The 16125-nt window shown below is 41.9% G+C and overlaps 1 protein-coding gene across 1 annotated transcript in view; it reads left to right on the top strand.

Annotated features, from left to right (window-relative positions):
* LOC140594273 (piwi-like protein 1) overlaps positions 1-16125 on the top strand; it is a 54113-nt gene that overhangs the window by 13431 nt on the left and 24557 nt on the right. The window contains exons 3-10 of the mRNA XM_072725181.1: positions 4714-4831; positions 5208-5322; positions 5797-5984; positions 7138-7210; positions 9328-9528; positions 9668-9771; positions 12400-12470; positions 12869-15850. Coding sequence (XP_072581282.1) covers positions 4728-4831; positions 5208-5322; positions 5797-5984; positions 7138-7210; positions 9328-9528; positions 9668-9771; positions 12400-12470; positions 12869-13056 — 1044 coding nt within the window. The 5' untranslated portion in view covers positions 4714-4727 and the 3' untranslated portion in view covers positions 13057-15850. The remainder of the gene's footprint in view (positions 1-4713; positions 4832-5207; positions 5323-5796; positions 5985-7137; positions 7211-9327; positions 9529-9667; positions 9772-12399; positions 12471-12868; positions 15851-16125) is intronic.

The following is a 16125-nucleotide window of genomic DNA, read 5'->3' as shown; positions in this document are numbered from 1 at the left end:
TCCCAACTCACCTCCTGTGCGCCCCCTCCCCCATAAGAAATTAAACTCAAACTCAAATATAGACTCAAATATAAACTCAAAATAGACCTCAATGTAAGTGTTAAAAGTTTAAAAGTCTTTGAAGAAACTATAGGAGTAAATCTTCTTTAGGTGAGCAAAACCCTTATAGGACACCAACAGAGAAGGGATGACAAAAGAAAAGTATAAATTGTACTTCATCAAATTAAACACGTTTGTTCTTCAAAGTCAAAAGTGAAAAACAATGGATAGAAAGGTGATTTGCAATTGTTTTCTCTCAATCTCCTAACTTGCATCTATTTAAGTAAAGAACAGGTACAAGTCAAAAGATAACTTTTAAAAAATGGGTAAAGGATCTGAATCAACATTTCTCTGAACAAAATATAAAAATGATCCATAATCACATGAAAATATACTCAATGTTATTAGCCATGAGGGAAATGCAGAGTAAAACCACAGTGAAATAGCACTTCGTACCCACTAGGATGGCTAAAATTAAGAAAGCAGATACTAAATGTTGGCAAGGATGTGAAAAATCTGAACCAACCCTCAAACGTTGCTGGTATAAATGTGAAATGGTATGATCTCCTTGGAAAACAGTATGGCACTTCCTCAACATGCTAAATATAGTGTGGCCATGTGATCCAGCAGTTCTATTCCTGGTTATGTACCCAAGAAAAATGAAAACTTATGGCCAATGTACCAATTTTGTAGACCTGACAGCATTATTCATAATAGCTTAAGAGTGTAAACAACTTGAATGTTCATCCGCTGAAACATATATCCCATTATAGATATGCTATGTTTTTATTTGGCAATAAGTAGGAATTAAGTACAAGTATATGCTATAGCAGGAATGAATCTCGAAAGACATTATGCTGAGTGGGAGAAGGCAGTCAGGAAGGGTCACATATCGTATGACTCAATTCCTATGCAACAGGTCAGGTAGGCAAACGTATAGGATGGACTTTAAACTAGCAGTTATCTAAGGACTGGGGAAGTTGAGTGGACATGAGGAGTGACTGCTCGTGGTTGTGGTGTTTGGGTTGTGTTGAAGAGTGTACAACTCGGTGAATATATTGAATATAATAAAGCTGATATATCCTGCAATTACCTGTAGGATTTAAAGCCTATTAATTCTTGCCTGATCCCATGCTATGAATACATTAGGAATAATACCATATATTGTGAATATTCCACAGGTATAACAACAAAACCTATAGGGTGGATGCTATTAATTGGGAGGATAATCCCAGAACCAAATTTAAGAAATCAGGTGGTGCTGAAATCACCTTTGTAGACTACTACAGGGAGGTATGCAATCTTTTATTTCAGTATGTCTAAATATTTTTTCTTATTTAATCAAATATGTCTCCTATGTATAACTGATAGTCACATGTTAGATCATAAGTCAAAATCTATATATTACAGGGTTTCTCTTGGAGGGTATTATAACTTACATGAATTTGTCCATGTATTTGGGTACCTTGTATATATGTTACATAATTAGAATGGCTCCAATAAGACCTCTTTAATGAGTCTTGGACATGGCTATGATAGTTTTAAACATGTTGATGGATTGGTGGGTTGAAAATAAAATATGGCAAAATTTCAGATATGAGGACTTCACCTATGTAGAAGTTTCAGCTCTCTAGGACTTGGTTCAAAATGAAAAAGTGAAAAATTACTATCAGAAATTATGTCACTTGTGTGCTAAATCTCATAACTCATGGATTCCTCAATCTTTTTTTTTATTTTTTTATTTTTATTTTTTTTTTTTAATTTATTTATGATAGTCAGAGAGAGAGAGAGGCAGAGACATAGGCAGAGGGAGAAGCAGGCTCCATGCACCGGGAGCCCGATGTGGGATTCGATCCCGGGTCTCCAGGATCGCGCCCTGGGCCAAAGGCAGGCGCCAAACCGCTGCGCCACCCAGGGATCCCGGATTCCTCAATCTTTATTCACAAAGAAACAAGTAAACTTCATGAACAAAGATGCACTAGGTGGTGAGGTTGGTTCTCTAGCTTTGGCAGTTAAGAGAGAATTCAAGGAGTTAGAGATATTTATAGCAAACGGAAAGAACTTAGAAAAGTATAAGCTGGGTTTTTTTTTTCTCTAAATTTTATTAGGAATCCAAAACCTAGCTACTTGGAAGCACTGAGAGTACACAGCCATTCAAGGGTATGGTGCTATTATGGCATCATCCCCACTTGTGCTCCACGCTTAGTACTTACTTGTTTAACCTGAAAGCATGTAATGAGTGCTCATTATACAACTTGGGTATACATTGGTAAGACTACTGAGTTCTCTGTTCTTAAGGAACTTGCATCCTTGTAGCAGGAAGAGAGATGGCAGACAAGAAGAAAGCATGTATTGGGGGAAATCTATGCAGATAATCAAGAGGTGTTATGGAGAATGTCTGGTGGCTTAGACTGCTGGTCATAGAAAGCTCTGAGTAGCTGGCATGTGACTGTCAGAAAGGAGCAAGCTGTGTGCAGATAGGTGAGAAGAATTGTCTCTTACACCACTTTCAGGATGGGCATGATGTATCCAGATCCCAAACAAGGCTAGAGTGTCCTGTCAAGAAATAAACCCAGTTGTGGGTGGGACGTGTACAGGGTTGCAGGATATGACGTCAGAGGAGGACGTGGGAGCCACACTGTATAAAGTTCTATCCACCTACACACATTGGATTTTACCGTTAAGTGAGACTATACAGATAGATGAAATGGGGCACTTTATTTTACAGATGTGGGTCTAATGTACAGGGAATGTATGGGTACAGGGAATATGCGGGTAAAAAGGGAGGCAGGGACACCAGTAGGGAGGTGCTTAAGTCCATTTAGATCAGTGATAATGGTAACCTGGATTAGAAAGGGAATGGATGGGGCAGACAAGAGGACTTTTGATGGCTCAAATGTAGTGAGTAATGGTAAGAGGAGTCTCTGGCTTTATCTGAGGAAGTGAGTGGAGGCTGGCATCACTTATTGCAATGGGAGATTCTGTGTGAGGAGCTGGCTTGGGGATTGTTGGGTTGACATAGCCTATGATGGAGTTGCAGACAGGGATATCAGGCTGATATTTGCTTGCTCATTCTCCAGATTTTACTTCAAAAGTCATTGGTTTAGGTGACCTTTGAAATGACTTGAGTAGTCTTGGGATGTCCTGGTGGGAACTCAGTATAATAACAGATGGCAATCTAGTTGTGTTGTCATGAGATCTAGAAAAATCCTGAAATCCATAGATGAGCCCTTAAAAGGAAAGCACAATCCTGGCTTGCAGAAAAGCTTTCATAGTAATGCAAAGTGGGACAAGGAAATTCCTGTGGAGATGCAGAAGTTGGTGTTGTAGGAGATCCGTATGGGATATCACAGGACAGCCATGAGAATTAATAGTGTGTTTCTCAAAGTTCTCGACAGAACAGCTTGTACAAAGGCTGTGCTAGTCTCAGTGGTGGGAGTGGTGATTGAGGCCCTAAAATGATGCCATGATTCCGCACACATGTATATACATATACTTGCACAAGCTCCTGCCTTAAGACTCTAGAAGCAGGGGAACGGAGGTGAATCCCAGCTGCCTTTCAAATAACTACAGAGAATTAAAAGTAGTAGTTCAGCTCCAGAGGTAAAGCACCATGAACACTGGATTTGAAGTCTTCTTGTCTCTGGAACTCCTTTGACATTCTCAAGATACTTAACCAATCCCACCAGAATTCATGTGGCTAACTGGTGACTGATGAGGATCTCACTGGTCAGCATGGAAGGATCTATGACAGACCATCACTTTATGTGGGAGAGGAAAGGCACTTTATTGTACAGGAATTGCAGCCTAGGGATAGGAGCTTCTGGATAGATGTCTTGGCAAATGCCTTTTCCTGGCGGAAAAGTTTCGATGATGCAGGAGGCATGTTTGGAATAGCTGTAGTATTGCAGCTGCAAGGAGTGACCAGGTTTGTCGTCCCCCATTAATGTGGGAATCCTCTTCAAAGTTCTTAATTACATCCTTAATTTTTTAAGGCAGTACTATAGTGAGAAATATGTAATTCAAGGCTTGGTCCTGCATTTACCTATAGCAAGTCAAAGAAGGCTGGTACAGTGACCCCAACACAATGTTTATGAGAGTCTTGTTCTCCTGGGCCATGTGTGCTTACAAGGAAAAAAGAGGTCATCCCTGGGACATCTAAATTAAGAGACTATTAAGAGTATCTTTAACGTGTTCTTAAACTTGGGGAAATAGTCTTCCTAGCACACCCCTGGGCCTCTGTTGGTGATCCAGACTTTTTTGTACCTATTTAGGTGACTTGACTAGGCTTTGCTGACAGTCACACCAGTGTTCTTTCTCACCTCTTTTGAGCAGCAGTATAATACAGAGGTTACTGACCTAACTCAGCCACTGTTGATCAGCAAAGGCAAATGGAAAAAGAGCCAACAGGACACACCCCATAAGCCTATAATGCTGGTTCCTGAGCTATGCTACCTGACAGGTACTTCAGATTTATGCAGTCCTCATAGAAGACCACCCCTTTCAAGCCCCAGATGTTATGATGTAGAAGTACAGGCTTCTCACAGTACTCCATAATGACCCAGAGCTGTGTTCTCTCCATTGGCTCTTCCTCTTCCAGATAAAATCATCAAGGCTTCTTCACATACATATTTATTCTTGCTTGTTTAGCTATATCTTCTTAACTTTTTAAAGGTCTATCAGATAAAATGCGAAAAGACTACAGGGTGATGAGAGACTTGGCTCTTCATATGAGGTTGGATCCAGAAAGAAGGCAGCACGAATTACGGAAACTGATGAATACTATACAAACGTAAGTCCTATTCTTCTCTCTGTGTCTTTGTGTGTGTGTCCTGAAGATGAGACCCGTGCAGAACTCTTGATATCTCAGATTCTCCAACTAAAAAACAACAGGTTGGAAGAAAACGACCTCTTGTGGGAACAACTCTATTTGTTCCATTGATGCAAAGTTAGAGGAGGTCTGGAGGGGAAGAACAAAATAGAAAGACCCTAAGCACAAATGTGAGAGTAAGGACATGATTTCAGAGTACTAGAAACCCTCTCTCTGCAACATGTCAATACAGAAGACAAACAACAAGGCATCTTAGATTAACTAGAATTTTGCAAATGGATCATCATTTTTGCTTATTTCCTTTGGTTCTATTCTGTGGAAATATTTTAACTTTCAGAAATAGGGAGGTACAACGGGAACTTCAACTCTGGGATTTGAAATTTGATACCAACTTCGTGTCCTTCTCGGGAAGGATCTTGAAAGAAGTAAGAATTTTTCAAGGAAGAAGAGCGGTAAGACAGCTTCAAAATGGTCATGTTCTAGTTACTTTTGCAGTCATTTGGGGCCAAATGAATAATAATGCAGAGGACCTAAGTCAGGTCAGTAACTCACTGCTCTCTCTTCTTGGGCTGTTTGTCCTTTCTCTAGGGGAGAGCGAGCAGGTGTTCAGTTAGAAAGCATGTAACATCCTTGGCATATAGTAAACTCTATAGTTTACCATGGTTGGAGTTGTGGACATCTCTCGTGGCAAAACAATCTGCCAAGTATATCCTTAAGAGTCAAATAGCTAGAATCCAAACAATCCAGAGTAACCCATGATAGAATCCCAGTATTACTTACCACTATCTTAAGGGAAGAGTATGTAATTCAGTTATGACCAAAGTTTAAAATTGTAACGTTTCAGTAGGAAGTAGCAAGAATTTGCAATAGAAAGGCTCTTTGTCGGTATTTCTTTAAAAATTGAAGTCTTATACTATGTCTTCCAGTTTGACTCCCATCCACAGTTTGCAGATTGGTTGAGAGAGACCGGAAGTGGACCCTTACTCAATGTGAAGTCACTAGATCATTGGCTAATACTCTATCCTACGAGAAATTATGGAGCGGCCTCATCCTTTGTACAGAGTCTACGGAAAGTCACACCCACCATGGGCATAGCTATGAGAGAGGCAAAAATGTAAGTAGAGCTGAAATTAAGATCTATAACAACCGATCTTCAAATCGGAGGTAAAGTGGAGTCAGATTATATTAAATTATAGGAATTGGTCACTGTATTAAAACCCTGGAGGTTTGTAAACAAAAAAGCCTAATCTATTCCAATTAACTGTAAAATAGGCTTTGGGGATATATAGTTTGTGGCTATTGGGATACATGCTGAGGAAGCCAAACATTGAACTTATTTTTGTTTTAAGAACAAACTTATCAGGGTACTTGGGTGGCTCAGTCAGTTAAGCATCTGACTCTTGGTTTTGGCTCAGATCCAGCTGGGTGCTCAGTGGAGAGTATGCTTAAGATTCACTCTCTGCCCCTCCACTTATGTGTGCATTTTACCCCTACGCAAATAAGCTCAGGAGTTATGGAAACTGTCTGATGTACAGGCAGCAGGGCAAGATTTCTAACACGTGCTCAGACCTCCAACAGGACATGGGGTCATAAGAAAGAGCAATTACTGTTTGGTTGCTTTCTAACTATAATGGAAGATCCTCAAAGTATTATTTCTAACATGATGATGCTTCTAGGAAGATTTTTTGGGGATAATCCTCAATCAGACTAGGGAAATTCCTTTCTCATTTTAAAAATTTCTTTTCACATGAATGAATGTGGAATTCTATCAAATGCATTTTGTACTTTTTTTTTTTTACATTTAATCTGCAATTATTTTTCCTATAATTCACCACACTAACTGTTTCTTTTTCTGAAGATTGCATTTCAGGCTTACTGTCACCCTAGGCCTATGGTATTCTACTTTTTTTTTTTATGATTTTTAATTTACTTATCTGATAGAGAATGAGAGTTATCACAGGAGGAGAGAAAGAGAAAGAGGCACTGAGCAGGGAGCCTGATATTCTAATATCATTGCTACTTTCAAGTTATTCTTTGGTTTTTGAACGTATATGATTTAATGATTTTACTCTGTCAATGGGACACCTGAGTGGCTCAGCGGTTTAGCTCTCGCTCAAATAAGTAAATCTTTCATGACCATTAGTTAAAAGTAGTTTTTTTTTTTTTTTAACATTGTACCTTGTTTTTATGTGGTGCTCCATTGGCTGCATAAAACGTTTGTTACATACTTAACTTTTGAATACAGATGATATATACTTATTTTCTAGGCTTGAAGTAAGTGATACAGTCCAGTCCTATACAACCGTCTTAGAAAATCATGTTTCCTCCAAAACACAGATGGTAAGTTTCTATTTGATAGCACTTCCTTTTTTTTTTTTAAGATTTTATTTATTTATTCATACAGATGCAGATAGAGAGAGGCAGAGACACAGGCAGAGGGAGAAGCAGGCTCCATGCAGAGAGCACGACGTGGGACTCGATCCAGGGTCTCCAGGATCACACCCTGGGCTGCAGGCGGTGCTAAACCGTTATACCACCGGGGCTGCCCCCACCCTTTTTTTTTTTTTTTAACAAAGATTTTATTTATTCATGAAAGAGACAGGAGAGACAGAAGCAGGCTCCATGCAGGGAGCCCGATGTAGGACTCCAGGATCATGCCCTGGGCCAAAGGCAGGTGCTAAACCGCTGAGCCACTCAGGTGTCCCATTGACAGCAGCTTCCTGTCTTACCTTGTAGTGTTATAAATCTCATCTGTTAGATCTTGAGTGTCTACCACTCAAAATTAATCTCAAGTGCCCTTTCTTTGGCAGGGACTTGTCTTCAATTTCTGTCCTTTCCTGTCTCTGAGGCTGTCAGCCTGTTCATGGTCTCTGACCTTTCAGCCATGTTCACTGGAGAGTGGGCAAACACTTTGGGAGAAAGTGGCCTCAATTGCTGAGATCATCTCTCTGGGTCCCTACTTCTTTCCTGTCTTAACCTAATAACTCTTTATGACCTTGTTAGACTGCCTGAGCCCCAAACAGGCACAGTCCCTGTGTTTTCATCAGTTTGAACAGCTCTTCTTAGGAGGAGACTGGCCTATGCTATTCCAGAAGCTGAAATTGTAGGATGCATTAGCTGACCACTCTCTGAATACTCAGAAATCATCACAGAAAAAATTAGAATCTAGATTTTGCAATTGTACTTAAAAGCCTGACTTATTGAGCTATTGAAATATACATAAATACGTATATTTATATATGTGTATATATAAATAAATGGAGGTGTGTGTGTGTGTAATCTGTACCCAAAAGATTAGGTGCTTTAAGAAAAGCATATCTATAAGTTAGTTTAGCCTTCATCTTTAAGTGATCCCAACAGGCATGGAGAAATCCTAAGCCAATAATGGATTGGTGTCCTTTCAAACACACACATTGACTGCAGTCTATTACAATTAGAAATCATTAAATCATATACATTCAAAAACCAAAGAATAACTTGAAAGTAGCAATGATATTAGAATATCAGGCTCCCTGCTCAGTGCCTCTTTCTCTTTCTCTCCTCCTGTGATAACTCTCATTCTCTATCAGATAAGTAAATTAAAAATCATAAAAAAAAAAAGTAGAATACCATGGGCCTAGGGTGACAGTAAGCCTGAAATGCAATCTTCAGAAAAAGAAACAGTGTGGTGAATTATAGGAAAAATAATTGCAGATTAAATGTAAAAAAAAAAAAAAAAGTACAAAATGCATTTGATAGAATTCCACATTCATTCATGTGAAATTTTTAAAATGAGAAAGGAATTTCCCTAGTCTGATTGAGGATTATCCCCAAAAAATCTTCCTAGAAGCATCATGTTAGAAATAATACATTGAGGATCTTCCATTATAGTTAGAAAGCAACCAAACAGTAATTGCTCTTTCTTATGACCCCATGTCCTGTTGGAGGTCTGAGCACGTGTTAGAAATCTTGCCCTGCTGCCTGTACATCAGACAGTTTCCATAACTCCTGAGCTTATTTGCTTAGGGGTAAAATGGGGATACTAGTCTTGATCTCAGTAGGTTATTGAAGAATTAACTGAGTCAAGTACAATGCTTGGCAAGTGCTCTCACATAGCACCCATCATGTAAGGGGTGACGTTCCTGATGATGGTACGTTTCAGTCTGTGCTTGTTAACCCTCTGTGTCAACTTCATGATAAACTCCTAGAAACAGAATAGCCAGGACGTAAAGACTTTGCAAGTGCAAGTGATTCATGCATATTGCCCATGCCTGGCTCCTAGGCTCTTTCCTCTTCCATATGCTCACCTTCGCCATTATTGAATGGAATGGGATTCCAGACCCTTTACCCTCCTGGGCCAGCTGTGGATTGAATGAACAGACTCTGTTCCTCCACCTAGGTAGTTTGCTTGACGTGACATCCACTTCTCCCATTACTGTGGTTTCATGTCCTCGGTAGTCTTGTTGCTTTCTTTCAAGGTCCTTTGCGTGCTGTCCAGTGAAAAGAAAGACCTGTATGATGGCATAAAACAATACCTGTGTGTCAAGTGTCCGACCCCAAGCCAGTGTGTCGTGGCACGGACCTTAGACAAACCCCAGACGCTGATGACCATTGCGACAAAGATTGCCCAGCAGATGAACTGCAAGATGGGAGGAGCCCTCTGGAAGGTGGAGACAGGAGTACGTTGGATTTCATTGCCTTCTCTTTATTTCACTTGTGTTCAGTGGAATTTAAGACTCAACCATCTTAAACGCAGTTGCTTAATTGTGCTTCTATTGTGTTCTAACTCAATGTCTTACCTTTTTTAAAAAATTTCAGTTACAGAATGCGATGTTCATTGGTATCGACTGTTTCCATGATATTGTAAATCGGCGGAAGTCAATTGCAGGCTTCATGTCCAGCATCAATCAGGAATTGACGCAGTGAGTGGGCGTAGGCAGACATTGTGTAGATGGCAACTAGCTGTAGACCAAACAGGAGAGGTGGGCCTAACTAATGTTTGTTGACGAGGGCCATGGGCAGGGTATTCTCTTCCTCTTCTGGCAAAGTTATGCTCCAAATACATTTGATGTGGAAGGGTCTATATCATTTTTCTGTTGCTGCTTAACAGATGACGACAAACATGGCAGCTTAAGAGGACACTCCTGTGTCTGCGCATAGGTCTGTCAGGCAGCCATCAGGTTGGCCATGTTGGCCAAGCCACATTCTCCTCTGGAGGCTTGAGGTCCTATTGCAAGTGCACATCCTTGTGGTAGAATCTTTTTTTTGTTTTGTTTTTGTTTTTGGTAGATGAAGGACAGAGGTCCCCCTTTCCTTGCTGGCTGCCAGCTACAGGCCTGTTTCAGCTCCTGGGACTTCATCCATATTCCTTCTCGAATGCCCTGCTCCCCCAGAGCACACAGTCCTTGTTCTCCTTCAAATCTCTCTTCCCCCTTCTGCTATCTTGCTTTTTCAGGGGGTTATGAAATTAGATAAGGTCCATCTGGAAAATCTTCCCTAAAGCCAACTGTGACATAGGACATAATCACAGGGGCGATACAATAGTCACAGATTCCAAGCGTTAGATTTCTGCTCACTGGGGGCTCTGATGATCAGTGAGTCTCCCCATTAACACACGGGGAAGGACTCAGGCCCCACATGGGGAAGACAGACCTAGGAATACAATCAGAAGCCTATAGGTACAGGATCTGCTCTTCACAGATCTATATGTAATGGATCTGCCGAAGAACATATGCTTCCATAAATCATGTTTCTCCCTTGCTCCAGGGATACTTTTGTTTTCTGTGCTTAGAGTAGAACCTACCTTCAAAGGAGTTTGCACATTCTTCAGTTTAGTTTCTTGAGCATTAGCATGTGTATGACCATCACCAATCACTGTTATGCTTCCTGAGGATTTACTAGCCCCCTTGGTATAATTACAGAGTATTCTTTAAGGGGGTCCATTTTTATTTTCATGAATGGCATCAATTATTCCAGTCTAGTTCCAGTTCTAGTTTAATATAATATTGGTTTGCTTTTATGGTGGGAGGGCATGTGGAAAATAATGTTTCAATCATGGAAAGAAATTAAGCTCTCATTCGGTTCATTTTTAAATTTTTAATTCTTTTAAATTGGAGTTCAATTTGCCAACATAGAACACCCAGTGCTCATCCCGCCAAGTGTCCCCTCAGTGCCCATCACCCAGTCACCCCAACCCCCACCCACCTCCCTTTCCACTACCCCTCGTTTCCCAGAGTTAGGTGTCTCTCATGTTTTGTCACCCTCACTGAGATTTTCACTCATTTTCTCTCCTTTCCCTTTATTCCCTTTCATTAATTTTTATATTTCCCAAATGATTTCATCCAGTTCATAAATAATTTTGAACCCTTGCTTTTTTTTATGGTGAAAAAATTTATATTTAGATTTATAGTTGGCTGGACTCAGTTTAGATGATCCCAATTTTGTTGGCAACATCCAAAGCTCATAATCAGGAGCCAGTCGAACATATGCTTTCTTCTCTCCATCAGACCTGATCAAGGTGTTGACCTTCGCCACATCAGTGTCATAGAGCTTCTTTACAGCCTGTTTTATCTGGTGCTTATTGGCCTTGACATCCACAATGAGCACAAGTGTATTGTTGTCTTCTATTTTCTTCATGGCTGACTCAGTAGTTAAGGGGAACTTGATGGCATAGTGATCAAGCTTGTTTCTCCTGGGGGCTCTCTTTCGAGGATATTTGGGCTGCCTTTGGAGACACGGGGTCTTGGGTCATCGGAATGTAGGTGACGTGCAGATCTTTTTTTTTTTTTTTTTTTTTTTGTGACTGCTCGCCTTTCACCACTTTCTTAGCTTTCAAAGCCTTTTCTTTGGCTTCAGCTTTGGGAGGGGCAGGGGCTTCCTTCTTCACCTTCGGCGCCATCTTCATGAAAGGGCGAACCCTTGCTTTTTGGCACAACATTTCCACTGCTCTGTTCTCAGCATTTGAACATACCATGATTTCATCTTGTAGACTGTAAATTCTGGGGAAAAAAAGCAGACAAATGTATTATATCATGTCAGGTCATTGCAATAGTTTGAAGCAATTAAAAAAACAGGGGATAGAAACTTGAGACCAGTATTGCTTGATCTGTTGGGAAGTGGTCAAGTAAAAATTACTGCTCCAAAGCAGGTGGTTCCCATAAAGCATGATTATGGATGAACCATTTTTTTAAGACCTCAGCTTGGAAGCAGGAATCTCCAGGAACACTGGCTATTTATTTTGGGTGTCCACCATGAGACGGCAGTAGTCCTGCACATTGAAAGTGCGTGTAATTTGTACCAATGTTAGTGAATGCTTCCATATTCCTATTTGTGTGCATTCACAATTTTAATAAATGCCTAGGGTACTGGAAGAGACCAATGCTTCGATCTCTGCAGAGGCATCAAAGAATGGATTCCTGATTGGATCTTCAGCTACTCATAGTGACTCCCCCCTCCCCGCCACCAGAGGTCCTAGATTAACTCAGGATGAAAAATAAGGGAATTTTTAAGACTCCTATCTCAAACTGACAGCTTATTTTTCTCCAAACAAGGTGGTTCTCTCAGTGCATTTTCCAGGAATCGGGGCAGGAGCTTGTGAACGGGCTTAAAACCTGCTTGGAAGGTTAGTGTCCCATCAAGATTGGTGTGCCTGACTCCATCTGGGTAGTTGTCTGCAAGTGAACACACTGTCCCCCCGGAGACGTCTGGCAATGCCTAGAGATGCGCTCCATTGTAACAGCTGGGATGGAGGTGCTACTGGCCTCCAACTAGCGGGTAGAGACCAGGCATGCTACAGAAGACAGCAACACCCATTCTGCCCCCACAAAGAATTATCTGGCTCAGAATTTCTGTAGTGGTGCTGTTGAGAAATGCTGAGCTCACGTGAAGACCAAAAGGCAGTGAATGTGTCCTGGAGGCTACAAGATTGAAAGAACATGAACCTAGAAGCTGTTACAAATAGCAGTGGCCAGTTGGTTCTGAGTTACGGCTTATTCACCCATGTTTCTGGTTTCCTTCCAGCTGCCCTGAAGCTCTGGTGTAAACATAATCAGTTTCTACCACAAGCTATCATTGTGTATCGGGATGGAGTTGGGGATGGTCAGCTTCAAGCACTGATGGATCATGAAGTCCCACAGATTGAGTCCTCCTTAAGATCTGTGTACCCTAAAGACTCTGGGTATATAAATTGTAAAGTGCAGATTTTGTAAACTCTACATTTCAGTCTCTGAAAGGAATATCACAGTTATGATCTGTGAATTAAGAGAGAGAACATGGCACAGAGGGCATCAGTTGCTGGATGGGGAATTCATTCTTTGACTTTCTGGTCCACACCCAAGTCAGAGGACAGAGCAGAACTAAAACGTTCCTGATTGTGTTCTCCCCCATGGAACCGCCTAAGAACCTGTTCCTTTTTTTCTAATCTCCCTGCAAGCCTTGATGTAGGAGGGCTTGTTAAGGTCAGGTACTTATTAAAATCCATAAACACAGCCTGGTGATGGTTTGTGTTTAGGCAACTTCTTTATTCTGGAGTTTTGTAGGTCCTGGGGCTGGGGAATGCCTCTCCTCTGCCTCCTCTGCTTGTCACTGGGGCCTGGTTCCCACCACAGATAGGAGCAGCCCCAACCTTGTGAGGAAGTTCCTCCCCCTAAGATGTGAGTGGCTGTAAATAGAAACCTCTCTTACTGCTTAGGTCAAGCTCATGGAGCTAGGACAGTAAAGTTGGTGTGTGGGGGGACTATACCTTCCACAGATTCTTCTGAAGGAATCCTGTGTGTGTGGTGCTTCAAGTAGTTTGCGTGATCCTAAATAAAGCTGACTTTATTTGAAAAACAAACTTGAATTTTGGGGAATGACAGGTTTCATGGACTAACCTCCTGAATCAGTTTGGATTAGGCCCGTTAAAAAAAAAACAACAACAAATTTCAGATGGATGGAAGATAGCAGAGTAGAGGTCCTCATGTCAGCTGGTCCCCCAAAATTAGCTACATAACTATCAAGCCATCCTGAACACCAATGAAATCAAGCCGAGTTGTAAGCAAGAATGGCTGAGTCTACAAATAGAAAAGTGAAAAAATGAAGTGGAGTGTGGAGAAGTAAAACGGAAAGGGATATATCAGAGGATAATGGGTGGGGTGGGGGAGGGAGCACGTGTAAGCCAACTTTAGGAAAGTGAACGTTCAAATCTGGGCCCTTCAAAGTGTGCTCCTCTAGAGATGTCCCTGCCTGAAAGGGACTCATTGGTGAAAGGGTGCAGAACCACAGGTCAGTGCAGGGTGGCCGGGTCTCAATATTCCTGGAGGCCAGAAAGCATCCAGGTGCCTGAGCCAGCAGAGTTCCCAAGTACTGGTTCAGGGAAATGGCTTCAGATGAGCAAGCCTGCGAGAATGTTCAGTTTGTGGTGCCATCAACCACGATCTCCCGCCGGGCCAGGTGACCCCCGTCCACGTTGGGTCCATACAAGGGCCTGGAACACAGCCTGCACCTTCCTCTGGGAGAGGCAGAGTGGGTCAGCATTGGCCCGGTTGAACGTTCTCCTTGTGGGGGGCCAGCAACCACAGAAAGGGACACACCTCCCGTTCCTCCAGGAAGAGGGGGGGAGGGCAAGAGCGGCAAAGACTGCCTGAGGAAACCTAAACATTGCACATTTCCACGTCCCCCCAGGTCCCCTAGGGGAGAAATGGAGTAGGCAGGCACCATCGGAGTCTGCAGATTGGTCAATCACCACATCGCTCATCTCTGGGGCTGGAGATCGGGGTGTGGTCTTTTTGCCTCTCACCCCCCCAAAAAGACATGAAAGGTTTCAGGGAACAAAACCCTCACAGAGCAAACAGCCTGGCCCCCTGACAAGGTCGGTGCAACACCACCCAGGCACACACACCTGAGAATCTGTGCAGCAGGCCCTTCCTGGGAGGATCAGCTGGAAGGACAGGTGACCAGCACATTTCCTGACCAAACAGAAGTGGAACCTCCAGCACTGGGGAACATAGCACAGCAACTCAAGGTTTTCCTTGTATGATTCGGTTTTCTTTCAAGATACAGTCATCCTCTATTTTTTCCTTTATTCTCATCTCACCTAGTTTCTTGTTTTATCAAGTCTTCTTTTTGGAATCTTTTCTTTTTTAACTTTTATATTTTATTTATTTATTTATTTATTTATTTATTTATTTATTTATTTATTTATTTATTTATTTTAACTTTTATATTTTAATGATGTATTTTATTAAAAAGATTTTATTTATTTATTTATTCATGAGAGACAGAGAGAGAGGAAGAGACACAGGCAGAGGGAGAAGCGGGCTCCATGCAGGGAGCCCAACGTGGGACTCGATTCCGGGTCTCCAAGATCAGGCCCTGGGCCAAAGGCAGGCACCAAACCGCTGAGCCACCCAGGCGCCCCTAATGACATATTTTAATATTACTTGAGAAATGGACAGAGCAAAGGGGCAGACATTTCTCGAAAGAGGACCTACACGTGGCCAAAAGGCACGGGAAAGAATGCTCCACAACACCTGTGAACAGGAAAATACAATTCAAAAGCACAATGAGGTACCACGTTACACTGGTGAGAATGGCTAAATTTAACAACTAACGTTAGCAAGGATGTGGAGAAAGGGAGAAAGGGGAACCTTCCGGCCCTGCTGATGGGAAGGAAACTGGAGCAGCCACTCTGGAAAACAGTGCGAGGGTCCTCAGGCAGCTTAAAATAGAGTTTATGATACAAACTCTACTTATCTAACACTTTGTGATACAAAGTGTCTCCTCTCAAATACCACCCTTGTCTCCCCAGATGCACCCCTGTCTACAGAGCAGAAGTTGGTTGCTGTGCAGCTGCATTCACTTTGAAAGCACTATGAGGATACACGTTGCCCTGGTGACGGGAAACACCTCTGCCTTTCTTCCCACCTATCACTCTTTGAGCTGAGTGAGTGAGGAGTGAGGAGGTGATCAGCTCTCTACCTGGCGTTGTGACAATGGGCAATCTCAATTCTTTACACTGCGATGGTATGTTCCTAAAGATCTGAATGCTCTTTGCTACCAACTGGATGGTTAACTCTTTCTCTGACTATATTTCTCATTGTTTAGAGTTTCCTCTCCCCAAATTGTCATGCAGAGTTATATGTACGCGTTTTCGTTTGTTCTATTGCTCCATTTCTGTTTTTCGTTATTCTGCCAATCTAACTGCCTTGAATATTGTGCCTCCGTTTTGAAAAAATGTCTTACTCCCTATTATATCCTGCAGCCCTCATTTGTCATCACGAAGGACCTCACAGGGGGAA

The sequence above is a fragment of the Vulpes vulpes genome, chromosome 10, assembly GCF_048418805.1.
Source record: "Vulpes vulpes isolate BD-2025 chromosome 10, VulVul3, whole genome shotgun sequence".
NCBI lineage: Eukaryota > Metazoa > Chordata > Mammalia > Carnivora > Canidae > Vulpes > Vulpes vulpes.
This window is presented reverse-complemented; position numbering and strand designations above follow the sequence as displayed.